Here is a 14,599-nt window from a genome sequence, read left to right as displayed (position 1 = left end):
ATCTTTGAACAGAGGCGGTGGTTTACAACACCAACTGTCTGCCATCTATAATCCAGTTTGTAGATGTAGAGGTCTGGGCATTCCTCGCTGCACTGTACAGCATACACCACATTGTTAAGTTTGTGTTTTGGAGTTTTGTCTTTCGGGTGAACCAGTTTTTGTCTGAGCGTGTTGCTGGGTCTGAAATGCACCGGGATGTCATGCTTGGAGAAAACCCTCCTGAGTTTTTCTGATACACCGGCTACATAGGGGATGACGATGTTGTTGCGTCTGTCCTCCCTCGCTGGTGTCTGGTCTTCTTTTCTGTGCCTCTTTGCTGACTTTAAGAACGCCCATTTAGGATAGCCGCACGTTTTGAGTGCTTCCTTTAGATGTGGGTGTTCCTTCTTTTTCCCTTCAGGCTTAGAGGGAACATGTTCAGCCCGGTGGTGTAGGGTCCTAATTACTCCAAGTTTGTGTTCCAGAGGGTGATGGGAGTCAAAGAGGAAGTACTGGTCCGTGTGTGTGGGCTTCCGGTAAGCTTCGATGTTGAGGTTGCCCTTCTCTTCAATGTGCACAGCGCAGTCCAGGAAAGGCAAACAGTTATCCTTTGTGTCTTCCCTAGTGAACTTGATGTTTTTATCCACAGCGTTAATGTGCGCAGTGAAGGATTCCACTTCACTCCAGTGCATTTCAGACCCAGCAACACACTCTGACAGAAACTGGTTCATCCCAAAGACAAAACTCCAAAACACAAACTTAACAATGTGGTGTATGCTGTACAGTGCAGCGAGGAATGCTCAGACCTCTACATTGGAGAGACCAAACAGCCACTTCACAAGCGCATGGCACAACACAGAAGAGCCACCTCCACAGGACAAGACTCAGCAGTCCATCTGCATCTTAAGGATAAAGGACACTCTTTCGAGGATGCCAATGTTCACATTTTGGACAGAGAGGACAGATGGTTTGAAAGAGGAGTGAAAGAAGCCATCTATGTCCACTGTGAGCGACCATCTTTGAACAGAGGCGGGGGTTTACGACACCAACTCTCTGCCATCTATAATCCAGTTTTGAGATCCCTTCCCAGACGCCTTAACGCCCACTCACATCCTGGGCCATCTGACCTCAGGAAATCACATGATAGGGTGGGGCCAGGTTTCACAATGAACACACCGAAACCCTGGCTGATTGTGACCCACACCCATTTTCACACCTCGGCTCATGTCAAAGTCAACTTTATTTGTCAATTCTGCCACATGTACAGGACATACAGAGAATAGAAATTTTGTTACTCTCAAACCCTAGATGAAATAGCAAATGAACATTTAAATATAAGAGAGTGATTAAAAAATGCAAATAAAATAAATTAAAAAGTAAAAATTTAAATAAATACAATACAATTTAACAAGAAAGCTATGCAATATACAATATACAATATTCAGGTAAGGGTGAATGATGTGATTAGGTAGAGGATCATCAGGGGTCCTTTGTCCCTCTGTGGGGGGAAACTCCCACGGGGTTTAAATCTGGGACTCTCCACCATTTGACCTTAGAACTGAAGAAGCTTCTCGGATGAGAGGTGAAACGTCTTCATGCAACTTAAACAAGTCCAGACGCTTTTCTTTCCAAGCTCCTTAGACAATGCTAGTGTATAGGTACTCAAAAGCTAAACATACATGTGCTAACATCCTGTCAAAAGGGAGTTCACATGATAATTGTGTTTTTCTCTGTACGTATTAGTGTAGTGTCTACCTTACAATAAGGAGCATCTTGATGAAATTGTTGTTGTGATTGGGAACTATATAAACAAAACTGAAACTGAAGTCTAAATCTGACTTCAGCTGTTGTCTTGTTTCTCCATCAGGGAGCTCGATGATGAAGTTAAAGCAGATATTCCAGCAGAGGTGAGAAGAAGTGACCCCATGTGACCACATCTGGCCATATTGTGCGAAAGGAGGTGGGGAAAAAAGCGTGTAGTGAACACATCTGTTTTTTGTGTTTCAGGTTCAGCTACATGAGAGTCAGATTGACCCAAGCTTCAAGAATCTCTTCAGGCAGCTGGCAGGAGCAGTAAGCACGCTCTCAAAACTTGTAGGAGATAGCAATAGTAGTCCAAGGCACCTGCGCAGTCACATTTAATATAACGCACATCTGTTTGTGCCCACAGGACATGGAGATCAGTGTCACAGAGCTGCAAACCATATTAAACAGGATCATCAGCAAACGTAAAGCACTGCCATTATGAAATGTTTCTAACATAGTTTAGACTTCAATATTTAAAACAGACGTGTATTCTTCCCTCTTTTCACTTCACTTCCTGCCGTCCACAGATAAAGACCTGAAGACAGATGGCTTCTCACAAGAAGCTTGTCGCAGCATGATTAACCTCATGGATGTATCCTTGATGTGAAGTTGAAATATCTGCTTCCTGTTTCTTTTGTTTCTGGATCTCGTCATGTTAATGTCTCTCTGACCACGAAATGTTCCTTAGCGTCTTCACTCAGACTGATGGCACTGGGAAGTTGGGCCTGACAGAGTTTCACGTACTCTGGGAAAAGATTAAACGATACCTGGTGAGAGTTAAATTGCATGACTGAGTTAACAGTGAATAGCTGGTGCACTGGTGTTTCCATTTTGTTATTTGATTCAAACTGGTGGTCTCTTGTCCCCCCCTCCCCGTATCTAGACTGTATTCAGGCAGTTTGACGTGGACAAATCGGGCACCATGAGCTCCTACGAGATGAGAATGGCTCTTGAATCTGCAGGTATTATTTTTTTTATATTAAAGTGCAAAAAAAAAAAAAATCACAAAAGCACTTTTAAGTCCCAGCAGTATATGCAGAAAGCATTTTTTCTGAGTTGTAGGTGGAGCACCTTCGCTGACATTTTTTCACATTGTTGTATGAGTTTTCTTGCTTTTGCTTCCTTCAGGTTTCAAGTTGACTAACCACCTGTTCCAGCTGATCATCCTGCGATACACAGAGGCAGACATGGCTGTCGACTTTGACAACTTTGTCACCTGTTTGGTCAGACTGGAGACAATGTTCAGTGAGTGACACTATTGCAGTTTTTCACTGGTTCACAAGGGACAGTCTAACTGCTTGTGCAACTTGATCCTGCTTTGCTGTAAAAAAAAAAAAACCCAAACATACAGTGAATGGCTGCAAAGCTTAACAGAAGCTAAAATACTTCTGTTCTGAGTCAAATGATCTTTTTTGTTTCTCTTACTGCAGAAACCTTTAAGAACCTGGACACTGATGGAGACGGTCAGATATCTCTAAACTTCGTCCAGGTATAAATTCCCATCACAAATGCTGTTGTATAAACAAAAGCTTGAGCTTTTTTTTATAAGGATTCATCCACATCTGTGCTGAAACAGCTTGTTTTTCTCCATTCACTCTCTGTGATTTATTAAGAGTTTTCATTCATTAATCCCAACACTCTCTTTGTTCTGCAGTGGATCACCCTGACCATGTTTGCCTAAAGATGAGTGGACTCCTCTGTAAATTTTGCACTGCAGCTCTTGGTCTGTTATGTGGTTTCAGAAGTGCCTTTTTCCCTTCAGTTCTTCCTCACCCTCTATGCTGCGCATTGCTGAGGTCCTCTGATGCTTAAAAACCTGTAAAATCTTGATTACAGTGCCTGTACTGAAAATGTGTCGCCTGTCTCGCCAACTGAAAGACGCCCGCTTCTCCACTTCGGTCAACTCTGTGATAAAACTGGCTACTCTGGGGTCTGAAAGAAAACACCTGATTAAATCTGAGGGTGTGGAGACATACTTGTATTTTTCTTTTCTTTTTTTAACTGGACCAGAACTTGTTAACGTACAAAATTTAGTTTACAAGCTAGCTTTACCTTTTCGTAAAGTTAACTGTGTAGGCTACATGCTAAAGCTAGCTTTATAGAAAGTTACTAAACACATGATGAAGTGCCAAAATTGTATGTCACTCAAAGCCCACAGAAACTTTACAGTGTATTTTACTAAGGTAACTATGACATGATACCAAAGCCAAAGTAGTGTTTATATGTTACATTACCAAGTGTAATGTCTTAAATGTGACATGGTCCAGGCCTACGTTGTTTTGCTAGCATTACACAATTTGAAACATTAAGCAGACATAAGGCTGATACAGCGTTACCCCGACCAGATTTTGTTTGTAGGGTTTCTTGCCATCAACTTTAAAAATTAAAATAAATTATGTGAAGTTATTTATTTGCTCAATTACATTGAAGAAGAATGTAATCTCACAATCAGCTAGTTGTTGTGTTTTTGGGGTTTCAATCACGTGTTGCCAACAGGGAAATTTCAGGATGCCCTTCACTGGACAAACTTACGCAACATCACAGTCATAAGATGGTTGAAGGGTGCTTTTAAAAATTTTCATTGTCTGTCTTTATAAATGCTGATAACGATAGACTGGCAAGTAGTTGTTATCAGTCGATAATATTGGCCCACAGATAAATTGGTTGGGTTTTTAATAATTCTGATATAGTATGAATGTGGTTATTAATACATTAGCCAGACTTCCATCTTTAGTATAGCTTGTTTGTTATTTTCTAATCACTTCACTCTAACTTAATAACGTTATAATTAAATATTTACCACCTAATCTTCAGGGGTTTTTCCGCCCCTTTGACGTGAGAGAGGTTTGACTCCATTTGTGTTTGAGCTTTGTTGCATGTTGGGGTTTCGGTAGCATCCATAAATACCTCTGTGGCCAAATTCAAATGGCGACTGCTTAAATCAGCTGCTTACATTTGAAGACAATCTTTAGAAAACCCAGTGCTGGATGCAGTCGAAGTGGAGAGTTGCTTAGTGTGCTGGCTGGCATAGATGACTGTGCATTATAAATCTATTAGTAGTTTGTACTGTAGCATCACTGCTGGCCTCTTACATCCTGTGCCAAACTTTGCTTTCACCTCAGCATAAAGGGCCCGTTCAGATTTTGCAGAGACAATGGTGAGGTGCTGGATCATTGTGAATGTTTTCTTCTAATATATACAAGCTTATCTTTATGCATGGCTCTGTTTTTGTTTTATAAAGTATGAAATAAACTGGACTTTAAAGTGGTAATAAAAAGGGATGTGTCAACGCTGTTTGAGTCTTCCCTTTTGAAGGGAGCAATATGTCAAAGTTTCGGGTAAGGGTAAACGGGGATGGGTGGATATGTTTGTATGCATGCTGTGTGAAATGTGATATATTGTATGACTGTCTCATTTCTGTCCCGTCAGGAAAGCAAGAGTTTTATCCGAGGTATTTCAGAGTTACACGATGCTGTCTGGAGAATCTACATGTAATGTGCCACAGTTTTTAAATGACAGTTTCTTTTGTTCTGCCAAAAACTTACAAATTTTTGCCTTTTTTTATTTTTAAGCACTTTTCTTTGAGAAGTACTGCCAAACCCTCACGTTTTTAAGATACTCTGACATTCTTGTCTTCTTTAATGTTAAGTGATGTTTGTGTAAAACTGTGTAATGTTTACAGTAATAACTTTTTTTGGGTCCCTTTGTGAACCAAACCCTTCATTATGCAATGCGCTGGTTTACTGTGTAGCTTTCTCTATATCACTTCTTTTATATAAACTTGGGAAATAAACATGGAGAGGTTTTGAGTTAATGTCTAAGTTTTATTGGTCTTGCACAGTCCACAGAAAAAAAAAGGCTGCAAATAAAACTGTGGAAATGGGTGTGATCATGATAGGGGGGAAATACACAAACTTGATATAGTAATAAATAGTACATTTAACAATAACATCCCACAAAAACAGGTACACTCAAATACATTACATACAATATAAGTTCAGTTAATGTACACATCTTTACAACCTTATAAAATTAAGACTTTTACAGCAGATTTTGGCTCTTTTTAAGTTAAATTGCAGACATTTACAAAGGGGATTCTATATTGTAAGATAAGGGAAAAAAATAACACGTTGTTTAAAATTATATAAAAAGAACTGAACAACTTTCTTCTGGAGCTGCTCAGCAGGGGAATGTGTAACCTTTTGTGCACAGTGACATGAAATACGAGAACAGTTGAGTACGTTTTCAAAGATTCTGTGTCTGTGTGTCCAAGTGAGATTCTTCAGGTAACTATAATGCTTTCACCATTTGACCTCAGGCTAAAATCAGCTCAACTGAGTGGGATTTTCTTCAATGTAGAACATGACCACATAAAATATCCCAGAGGCCTAAACACGGCTGTTAGTCTCTTAGGCCGTCGTTGTTGTGCACAATTTTGGTCACCATGGTGGAAACGAGCCTCTCCAGCTGCGCCGCCCGCTGCCTGCCCACCTGGAGGACCTCCTCGTGATTGGCCCTCTCTTCGCTGTCGTAGTTCATCACAACCTGGTTGGTGATCAGGGAGAGGGCGAAGACACGCATGCCACAGTGCCGAGCGACGATCACCTCATGGGCTGTGCTCATGCCTGGAGAGGAAAAGATCGAGACAAATATAAACAACTCTAATAGAAAGAATAGAGTAGCCATAAACCAGCCAGTACACACAAGAAAGGATGTAAAAATGCAAATAACACAAAAGAGATGTTTTCCTTGTTTCTAATTGGCTTGGGAACTATGTCCTGTAATGTTGAGAAGCCTGGGATTTATAGTGTTATCAAAAGAAGAAGAACTGCAGATCTAATACTGCTGAAACCAACTTCGCTTAAGCTAATTTAGAGGCTTCTAATAAGTTTTACTGCTTTAATTTCATGAGAAGTCTCAGTATGCATGCATACAAAGAAGACTCACTTCAGGAAACTTAAATTTATGTTTTTCACGTGTTTTTGCTCCTCAAAGGTAAAGCTTCAAGTTGAGGTTTGGGCAGCCCGGGGCAAATCACACGTTTTCAAAGTCACTGCAGCAAAAGGACTTCAAGCATTTCTACTGAACTGTCATTTCTTGGAATAAAATTAAAAACAGCATGATGGCATTTGATACAGTGCTCTTTTGATAAACTCCACGTGCTTTGTGGGCATCAACTTGATGATTAGGTTAATATCAGACAGGACGCTGTGGCTGGTTTTTGTGGTACCACGTGGTTTGAATTGATCAAGTCCTGTTATCGCCATCAGCTGATAAATCTAATTGATAGTCCTTGTTATTGTGCTATTCTTAGTTAGTGTATTGTCTGTCTCTGTTAATGTTTGTTTATAATGGAGCACTGTAACGAAAAATAATTTCCCCTAGGGATCAATAAAGTATTCTGATTCTGATTGACACGTCTTAAAAATCCAGATGTGTAGATTCTGATCTGATTAAAGTTTTGGGACTTTACATTCATTCGTTACATTTACTCAGATCAACAAAACAATCAGCTCACCGACAGCATCAGCGCCAAGTCTATGCAGCATGCGACCCTCTGCGATTGTCTCAAATGTTGGCCCGCCCAGCACACAGTACACTCCCTCCTTTAGGAAATCTCCATAGCCCAGATCCTGTCCCACGTCCATGGCCAGCTGCTGCAGCTCTCTGTCGTATGCATCGGACATGCATTGGAAACGTACGCCAAACCTGACAGACGAAGGAAGACAGGAAGAAGATTAGGTTAAGCTTATAGGAGGTTTAAATGTCTGCTTTTTATGGCTGTACGAGAACACGTCTCACCGCTCATCGTTGGGTCCATTCAGAGGATTGATGCCAGCAAAGCCGGGCAGGTTGAGGTGGTCTTTGATGATCATGATGTCTCCCATTTTAAAGTCATGGTTGAGGCCTCCAGCTGCATTGGTCAGCATCACCGTCTCAACACCGAGCATCTTGAAGATGCGCATAGGCAATGTAATCTGGAAAAAAGAACATCACAGAATATAAATGAATAATATTTTGGGGGGATCTTGCTGAAAATTACGGGATATTTTTTTTGCAAACACACACATACCTTCTGTATTGAGTAGCCCTCATACAGGTGGAAACGTCCCTGCATGCAAACGCACGGCCTTCCTTTTAAGTGTCCAAACACCAGCTTCCCGGCATGTCCGTGCACTGTGGGAATTCAAAAATATAACAGTGAACATCAGCAGGAGCTGCTCAGCTGATGTGGAGTCACCATGGTAAAGTGTCGGTGTAGTAGGTGTAGCTCACCTGTGCTCTGCGGAAAGTTGGGGATGTCTTTGTAGTTGAAGGCCACCTGGTCCTTTAACAGGTCAGCGAGCCCTCCGAGCCCTGAGCCGCACACAATGCCCACAGTGGGTCGGGTGTCTGTCTGGGCGAGCAGCCAATCAGCAGTGGCCTTGCATTCCTCGTAGCTGTAGCTGGATGACATTAACAAAAGGGCAGAGGTCAGGCAGATCACCGTGACAGTCCAGCACACATGAACACGCTAATTTTATGGCTTGATATGATGCAGAAGCACATTTTTATGAATTTGGTTCACACAGGAAGATCGAAAGTAACCATGGTGACCAAAAATGTGACCTTCACTTCACAAGTCCAATATCAATTTTATTGACTGATTTTTACAACATTAGAACATTTCAAACTCTTTACTTCCACTCAATTGTGAAACGCGCTTCATTATGTAATTAGACGCGTCACTCCTCTTGGAATGAATCATTTCTCGACACTCCACCGCGAACAAGAGCGCATGCGCATATTATTTTTTGCATCCCCTCAGTCCAGTCTATTTTTTCACGCTATCCAAAGCCGGTGAAAGAGCCACGTGCTGAGCAACACTGAACGAGAAAAAGTAATTAAAATATTAGAAATCTACTCACCAGCTGTTTTCCTCTGGAAACATTTCGGAAGATAAATGAAGCGTCTGAGAATGTAAGAAAAAAAAATGTAGGTGTAAATACAGACTTAAAGTTTTAAGTCTGAAAATAAAAAAAGTTTTTAAGGCGTATAAAAATATCAAAGAGAAGGTGGAAGAAGTCTTCTGTTGAGTTCTTCTTCTCTTTTAGAGTCCCGTGAAGTATTCAGCTCCTCTCTCTCACTTCTGTGGAAAGAGGGGCAGCTGCAGACTTTATCATAGGACCGGTGACTCCCCCCTCCCGCCCCCTCCTCTGCTGACGCATGTACCTGCTGCAGTTTCATTGGCTGAGCGGACACACCTTCAGACCGGTATGCCACAGAGAAATACACACCCACGGAACATCCTGTACTACAGGTGGAGCTGGATATAAGAGTTTTCACGACATTTCCCACTCCAGCCCACTCATAACTTTTCATGTTATGTTCACATAAACAATCTATGATGTTTCGAGATCCACTGATCCAAGTAATTCTATTTATAAGTTAAAGTATCCATTCAGTCTTTATCGATCTGTGTCTTTGTTACTCTCACCGATTAAAAACAAAAGATGTTGTGGTTTCGGACACACAGCGTGTTTTTGAACATCACGTGTTTGTGGTCCACTTGTTCTCGTCATCAGTCTGCGAGTACTGTGTGTTATTGTGTGACGCAAGTTTTCAACCAATACATCCTACTGTCAACTGCAGTATGTGCAGTATGTAGTCATTTGTTTCTATAATGTTGGGCTTATAATATACATTTTCTCCTCTTTAGAAGGAAAATGTAAACTTTTACTTCTTTACAGACAATGACAGTAGCTACTTTAGTTATGTTGCATAGTGATTTCACACCATCGGCAATTTTAAAATGTGGTACAGTTATGGTCACAGATGTATGTATAAAGACATTTAGTTAGATTATATCCAACATTCAGATGATGTGAACATGATAATCTGACTAACATCAGTTTTATTGTCTAACTCAATTTTTTCCTCACAATCTACCAACAGAGACAAACAGACAACATGTACAGTATATTTATGTGTGCAGCGGTGCATAGATGTTGGAATAAATAAGAAATGGATAACTTGTTGCTATATATCCAGAATGAGGGCTCAACATTATATATAGTATATACAGCACAAGTATGTACAATGGTACTCAGACATATTTACAACAAAACAGTATAAAAAGCACACTTTGGTTCAGCAGCAGATATGCTGAATGTTTAGATAGAGACAATTTTTTTGTCTGATTTTTTTGTAAATGTATTACACTAATATTACTTTACTTCAAGTTGAGTCTTTTATTTTATAATAAATTCTATTATATTATAATTTATTTGCTTTGATGAAAAATCATGTGACCTGTGTTTGCTCTGAGTATCAGAAACTACCAAATAACTCTACAGCCTTGTTTAATAAATAAGTTTGGAAACAAAAAACAACTAGTTTCAATTCAGCGTTCTCTCTAACTGTGCATTGCTTAAAAATGGATTGCATCACCATTTATCATTATGCATTTATCACTAAAATGTTTTGGCACACGTACAAGTAGACAACACATCCTGTTTAGAGTGTGCCTGTATTGTAAATAAGAAAAGTTATTAAAAGCATGTCACTTGGACTGAATGTCCAGTAATCGATGTGGATCAACACAGTAAACCACGGTCAAAACAGGTCAATAGATTTGTTTCCAAACTGGGGCGATACAGATGTGATTATGTTGTAAAAGGAGATAAGCAATGTCATGGTGGTGAAAGCTGAAAAGTAATTCTATTTATAAGTTAAAGTATGTAAAGTTGAACTCCATTAAACTATAATGTTAATGAGTAGGAGAACTCATTAACCAGCATGACCAGTCAACTTAGTATTTATTACTTACTTTAACATTCACACAGCATTTTTAAGCACATAACAACTAAATCTGGTTAATTTATTTAAAATTGTATGGGAGGCTTTGGCTCAGGTGGTAGAGCGGGTCCTCTACCAATCGGAAGACCGGTGGACTGATTCCTGACCCCTCCAGACTTCTTGCTAATGTATCCTTGGGCATAATCCGTGTGTGTGTGAATATTAGCACTTGTTGTTCCAGTGTGTGTGATTGGAGATATGAAACTTGCAGTTGAAAGTGCTTTGAGGGTTTGACTGAGTAGAAGGATGATACGTAACAACCAGTCCATTTCTAGTTATCATCAATATCATCATTATTATTATTATTTAAGCTTCTTTTAGAGTAAATCTGACTAGTTTCGAGATCTTTTTAGAAATTAATGAGCGAGTCATGAAAGAAGATGTGTCAGTTTTTCACTGATGTAGCACTGGTGCTAGTGCCAAGCTTGATGTTTTAGGCAGGACAACAATGATTATAAATACCCAGGGCAAAAGTTGGAACCACAAATGAAAAGGCTGGAGCTACTTTCACAACTTCACCAGTGATTGGAAGATCAGGCCTGTTCACTTGTTGTCGATTGTTTTTAGCTTCTTGCAAAAAAGAGTAAGGCTGGGCTTATTCAAGTTTCTTAAAAGAGGCCGTCTATGTCTGCTGTGAACGACTGTCTTCGAACAAAGAGGGTGGTCTATGATACCAATTGTCAGCCACCTATGATGCAGTATTGAGATCCTTTCTCAGACGCCTCAATCCCCACTCACACCTTTTGTTAGGTCACCTCAATAGATCACCCAACTAGGTGAAGCAAAACAGCGGTTTCACTCAAAACCTCTGATGGTAATGACCCACACCTTTTTCACACCTTGGCCCATGTGATGAGGCACATGATCAATAGTGGGTCAACAATCCTCTTCAGGGATAACTCCCTCTGGGTTTAAATTCCTGACACTCTCCACCATTTAGTTTTAGGACTGAAGAAGCCTCTTGGATGGGAGTTGAAATATCTTCAAAAACCTAGAGTCCAATGCTAAGGTATCTCTAATGCATAACTGAAGGGAGAGGAGAGATGGATGTCCATGAAGGATTTGTGTCAGTGCTGCACTAATGAGGTGAATTTAGATAATTCATCTATCAATTTCCCCCCACTTATCCAGTTCAAACTATGACTGGACTGGAGCCTAACAGGGCCAACACAGTGAGACAGATGGGGACCCATGCTTATATTCACACCCACAACCAGTTTAGAAACACCAGTTAGCCTAATGCATGTCTCTGGACTGTGGGAGGTCCTGGGTTTGAATACATCATCTGGCCATGGCCTTTCTGTGTGGAGTTTGCATGCTCTCTGCATGGTTTCTGAATAAACAGTCATCTGCCTCTATGTGTTAACCCTGTCCAGAGTGTACCTGGCCTCTTGCTGTATGGGAGCTGTGATAGGCTGCCACCTATGACCCTGAATTGGAAAGTTGAATCAAATGGATAGAGAAAGTCTGTAATCATTACGTAAGTTATCCATTGATTTAATAGATAAGCAAAGAGGCCAAAACCCCCACATGCTTATCAAAGTCTACAGCAGCCAAAACATAGGTAGGACCTTGAATTGTTGATCGGCACTGACAAGTAAGAAGACTTGTTAGTCTAATTCTCCGTGTGTGTTACAGTTTGTTTCCAGGTCAGTTACCTCTCTGTTTGGGTTCTGGCTTCTGCATATCAGTTTTTGACTTTGCTTGATAACACATGGTAGTTGTTGACCTGTTGACCTCTGTGCCCCTCCCCTCAGTTAGAGCTAACACACCTTTGGATTAGCCAGTGAGCTGGGGCCATTTCATTTCCTCACAAAGGCCCACAGTAACTTTTTACCCATTTTCTCCTCACCCAACTAAATGTTTAAAAATTGTTCAGAGGGATCACCTATGTCTTTTTCGTCCTGCACTTGGTCTACACCTTTAGAAAAATTGTGACATAGAAATTAAAGTTTATTTTAAGGTTTAGGTTAGATCCAGAGGATAGGAAAATATACAATGTGCTAAACAATAAACATACTACTCACACTTGACATCATGATGAGCAGATCAAGTGCCAAGTGCAGCAGATGGCCCCGCCCCTCCCTGACCCTGGTTCTGCTGGAGGTTTCTTCCTGTTAAAAGCAAGTTTTTCCTTCCCACTGTCACCAAAGTGCTTGCTCATGGGGGGGGTCATACGATTGTTGGTTTTTTTTCTGTATCTATTATTGTACAATCTACTGTACAATATAAAACACCGTGACTGCTGTTGTGATTTGGTGCTATATATATAAATTGAATTGAATTGAATGAGCTGATGAAGTTTGATTTAGCCCAGTAACTAAAAAATCCTCCTTCCTATAGGCTGTGAAAATAAATAACTACAAAGTTCATGATTTATCTCAGTTTTTTATACTGGAAATTAGAGGAAGTGATATTTTTGAGATTTGGTGGATTTTATTTAAATGACACGACCCACTGGTTTAGTTTTTTTTGTCAAAGATATTAAGTGACTGGTTTAGTTTGCATGTTTGTTGTTTGCTAGCAGGGCTACTAAAAAAGAAATCAGTGGAGCTTGGCCACTCACAGAACTGATTCGTTTTTGGATTTATTCTGGAAATGGCCCTGAAATTATAAGATTGCAAGATATGGCAAAATCTCACATGCGTACCATTTTAATGTGGTCAGCAAAACATCTGGAAAGAAAAACATCTGGGCCTACATCTCCTTCTTGATCCAAAGACTCAGTTCTCGTGTGGAGAAAATGTTCAGCCTCTGGTCACCTCATATTATGTAACTCATGTCTGATTGGTTGCAACACTGTTGCCAGTCTGCATTCTGACAAATGGCATCCATGCCTGAATAAACAGCCATCGATTTATTTCAGAAAGCCAGTCATCCAGTTGTGTCACTTATTTAAACCTAAAAATGATTTCTGTGGTTTAAAGGAGCCTGACAACATGCATCTAAGGGTACAGAGAGGTCAGTACAACTTGACAGTCAGCCTTTTTGTTTTTATGGCAGTTTTTGTACTGTGCAGTTTTGCTGAATAGGCATTAGTGAGGCACCCAGCAGGGAAACAATGTCACAGTGATTCTGCATGTTTTTCTTGTGTGATGATATTAGCAAGGCTGCCAGAGCTAGCACAAGCTGAAATTTCTCACTCGGTAAAGGTCCTATAGGAAACTGTATGTTATTTAAATGAAAGGTTTTCTGTAAACAAATGCAGCTTCAGAAGAAAGCCTAAAGGAAAATGCACTGAGTTATATCTTCTTATAGAAGTAGTTCTAACCATGCTCGTCCAAACTCTGCAAGATGTTTGCATTGTTGTCGTGGGGGTGGAAAGATTTTTAGTGCCACTTTAAAAGAAAAGGAAGATGTGTCCTGAAATGAACTTGAAGTGCTTTTTGTTTTTAATGCAAACTGATTTGTCATTAACCGAAGCCTGGGCCTTTCTCTTCACACATCACTGTCATGAATCGCTGTGTTGCAGGCAAGCAGGAGTGGTGGACCCAAAATGCAGAACTCAGACACGGAAGTGAAACTTAAGGCGCAGCTTTATTGCTGGGAAAAACCTCGTACAAACTAAACTCACCAAAAGAAAACCAAAAGTCAGAACAGAGGAACCAAGGACTGAAACACTGGAAAGAAACACTAAACTGGAGCAGGAGACCAAACACTAGGGACATAGAAGCAGAACACACAGCTAGTTGAGGGTACGACGCGACACTGACACAGAGAAACACAGGGCTTAAATACACAGACGGCAGTAATCAAGGGATGAGAGACAGAAGGGGAACACACCTGGGAGAAATCACAGCTGACGAGACAGGGGAACGTAACTGAGCACACTCACATATGACACAAACCTTCACAATAAAACAGGAAACTCAGACACATGGAACCAGGCAAGACATTGAACTAAACAGACAGATTCACAAACAGATGGGGTGACACCATAGACAGAGACAGACTCAAAGGCAGACCAAATATAACA

The 14,599-nt window shown here is 40.5% G+C and overlaps 2 protein-coding genes across 3 annotated transcripts in view; one reads left to right on the top strand and one right to left on the bottom strand.

Annotated features, from left to right (window-relative positions):
* The window catches only part of capn1 (calpain 1), a 39,023-nt gene extending 33,424 nt beyond the window's left edge, over positions 1-5,599 (top strand). For both annotated transcript variants that reach the window (XM_086278986.1, XM_086278995.1), the window contains exons 14-22: positions 1,847-1,886; positions 1,987-2,052; positions 2,150-2,207; positions 2,313-2,377; positions 2,487-2,555; positions 2,669-2,747; positions 2,914-3,030; positions 3,216-3,274; positions 3,440-5,599. In XM_086278986.1, coding sequence (XP_086135112.1) covers positions 1,847-1,886; positions 1,987-2,052; positions 2,150-2,207; positions 2,313-2,377; positions 2,487-2,555; positions 2,669-2,747; positions 2,914-3,030; positions 3,216-3,274; positions 3,440-3,466 — 580 coding nt within the window. In that variant the 3' untranslated portion in view covers positions 3,467-5,599. The remainder of the gene's footprint in view (positions 1-1,846; positions 1,887-1,986; positions 2,053-2,149; positions 2,208-2,312; positions 2,378-2,486; positions 2,556-2,668; positions 2,748-2,913; positions 3,031-3,215; positions 3,275-3,439) is intronic.
* pnp5a (purine nucleoside phosphorylase 5a) lies at positions 5,589-8,932 on the bottom strand. The gene is made up of 6 exons (XM_086279008.1): positions 8,694-8,932; positions 8,062-8,231; positions 7,859-7,962; positions 7,588-7,763; positions 7,304-7,494; positions 5,589-6,410 (listed from the first exon to the last, which is right to left on the bottom strand). The coding sequence occupies exons 1-6, from the start codon at positions 8,714-8,716 to the stop codon at positions 6,187-6,189; spliced, it is 888 nt and encodes a 295-aa protein (XP_086135134.1). The 5' UTR covers positions 8,717-8,932; the 3' UTR covers positions 5,589-6,186.
* Between the last annotated feature and the right edge of the window lie 5,667 nt (positions 8,933-14,599).

This window comes from Aulonocara sp. 'chitande type north' Nkhata Bay, linkage group LG3, assembly GCF_057382095.1.
Source record: "Aulonocara sp. 'chitande type north' Nkhata Bay isolate Kocher_YH1m ecotype deep benthic linkage group LG3, A_spYH_male_GT1.1, whole genome shotgun sequence".
NCBI classification, from domain to species: Eukaryota; Metazoa; Chordata; class Actinopteri; order Cichliformes; family Cichlidae; genus Aulonocara; species Aulonocara sp. 'chitande type north' Nkhata Bay.
This window is presented reverse-complemented; position numbering and strand designations above follow the sequence as displayed.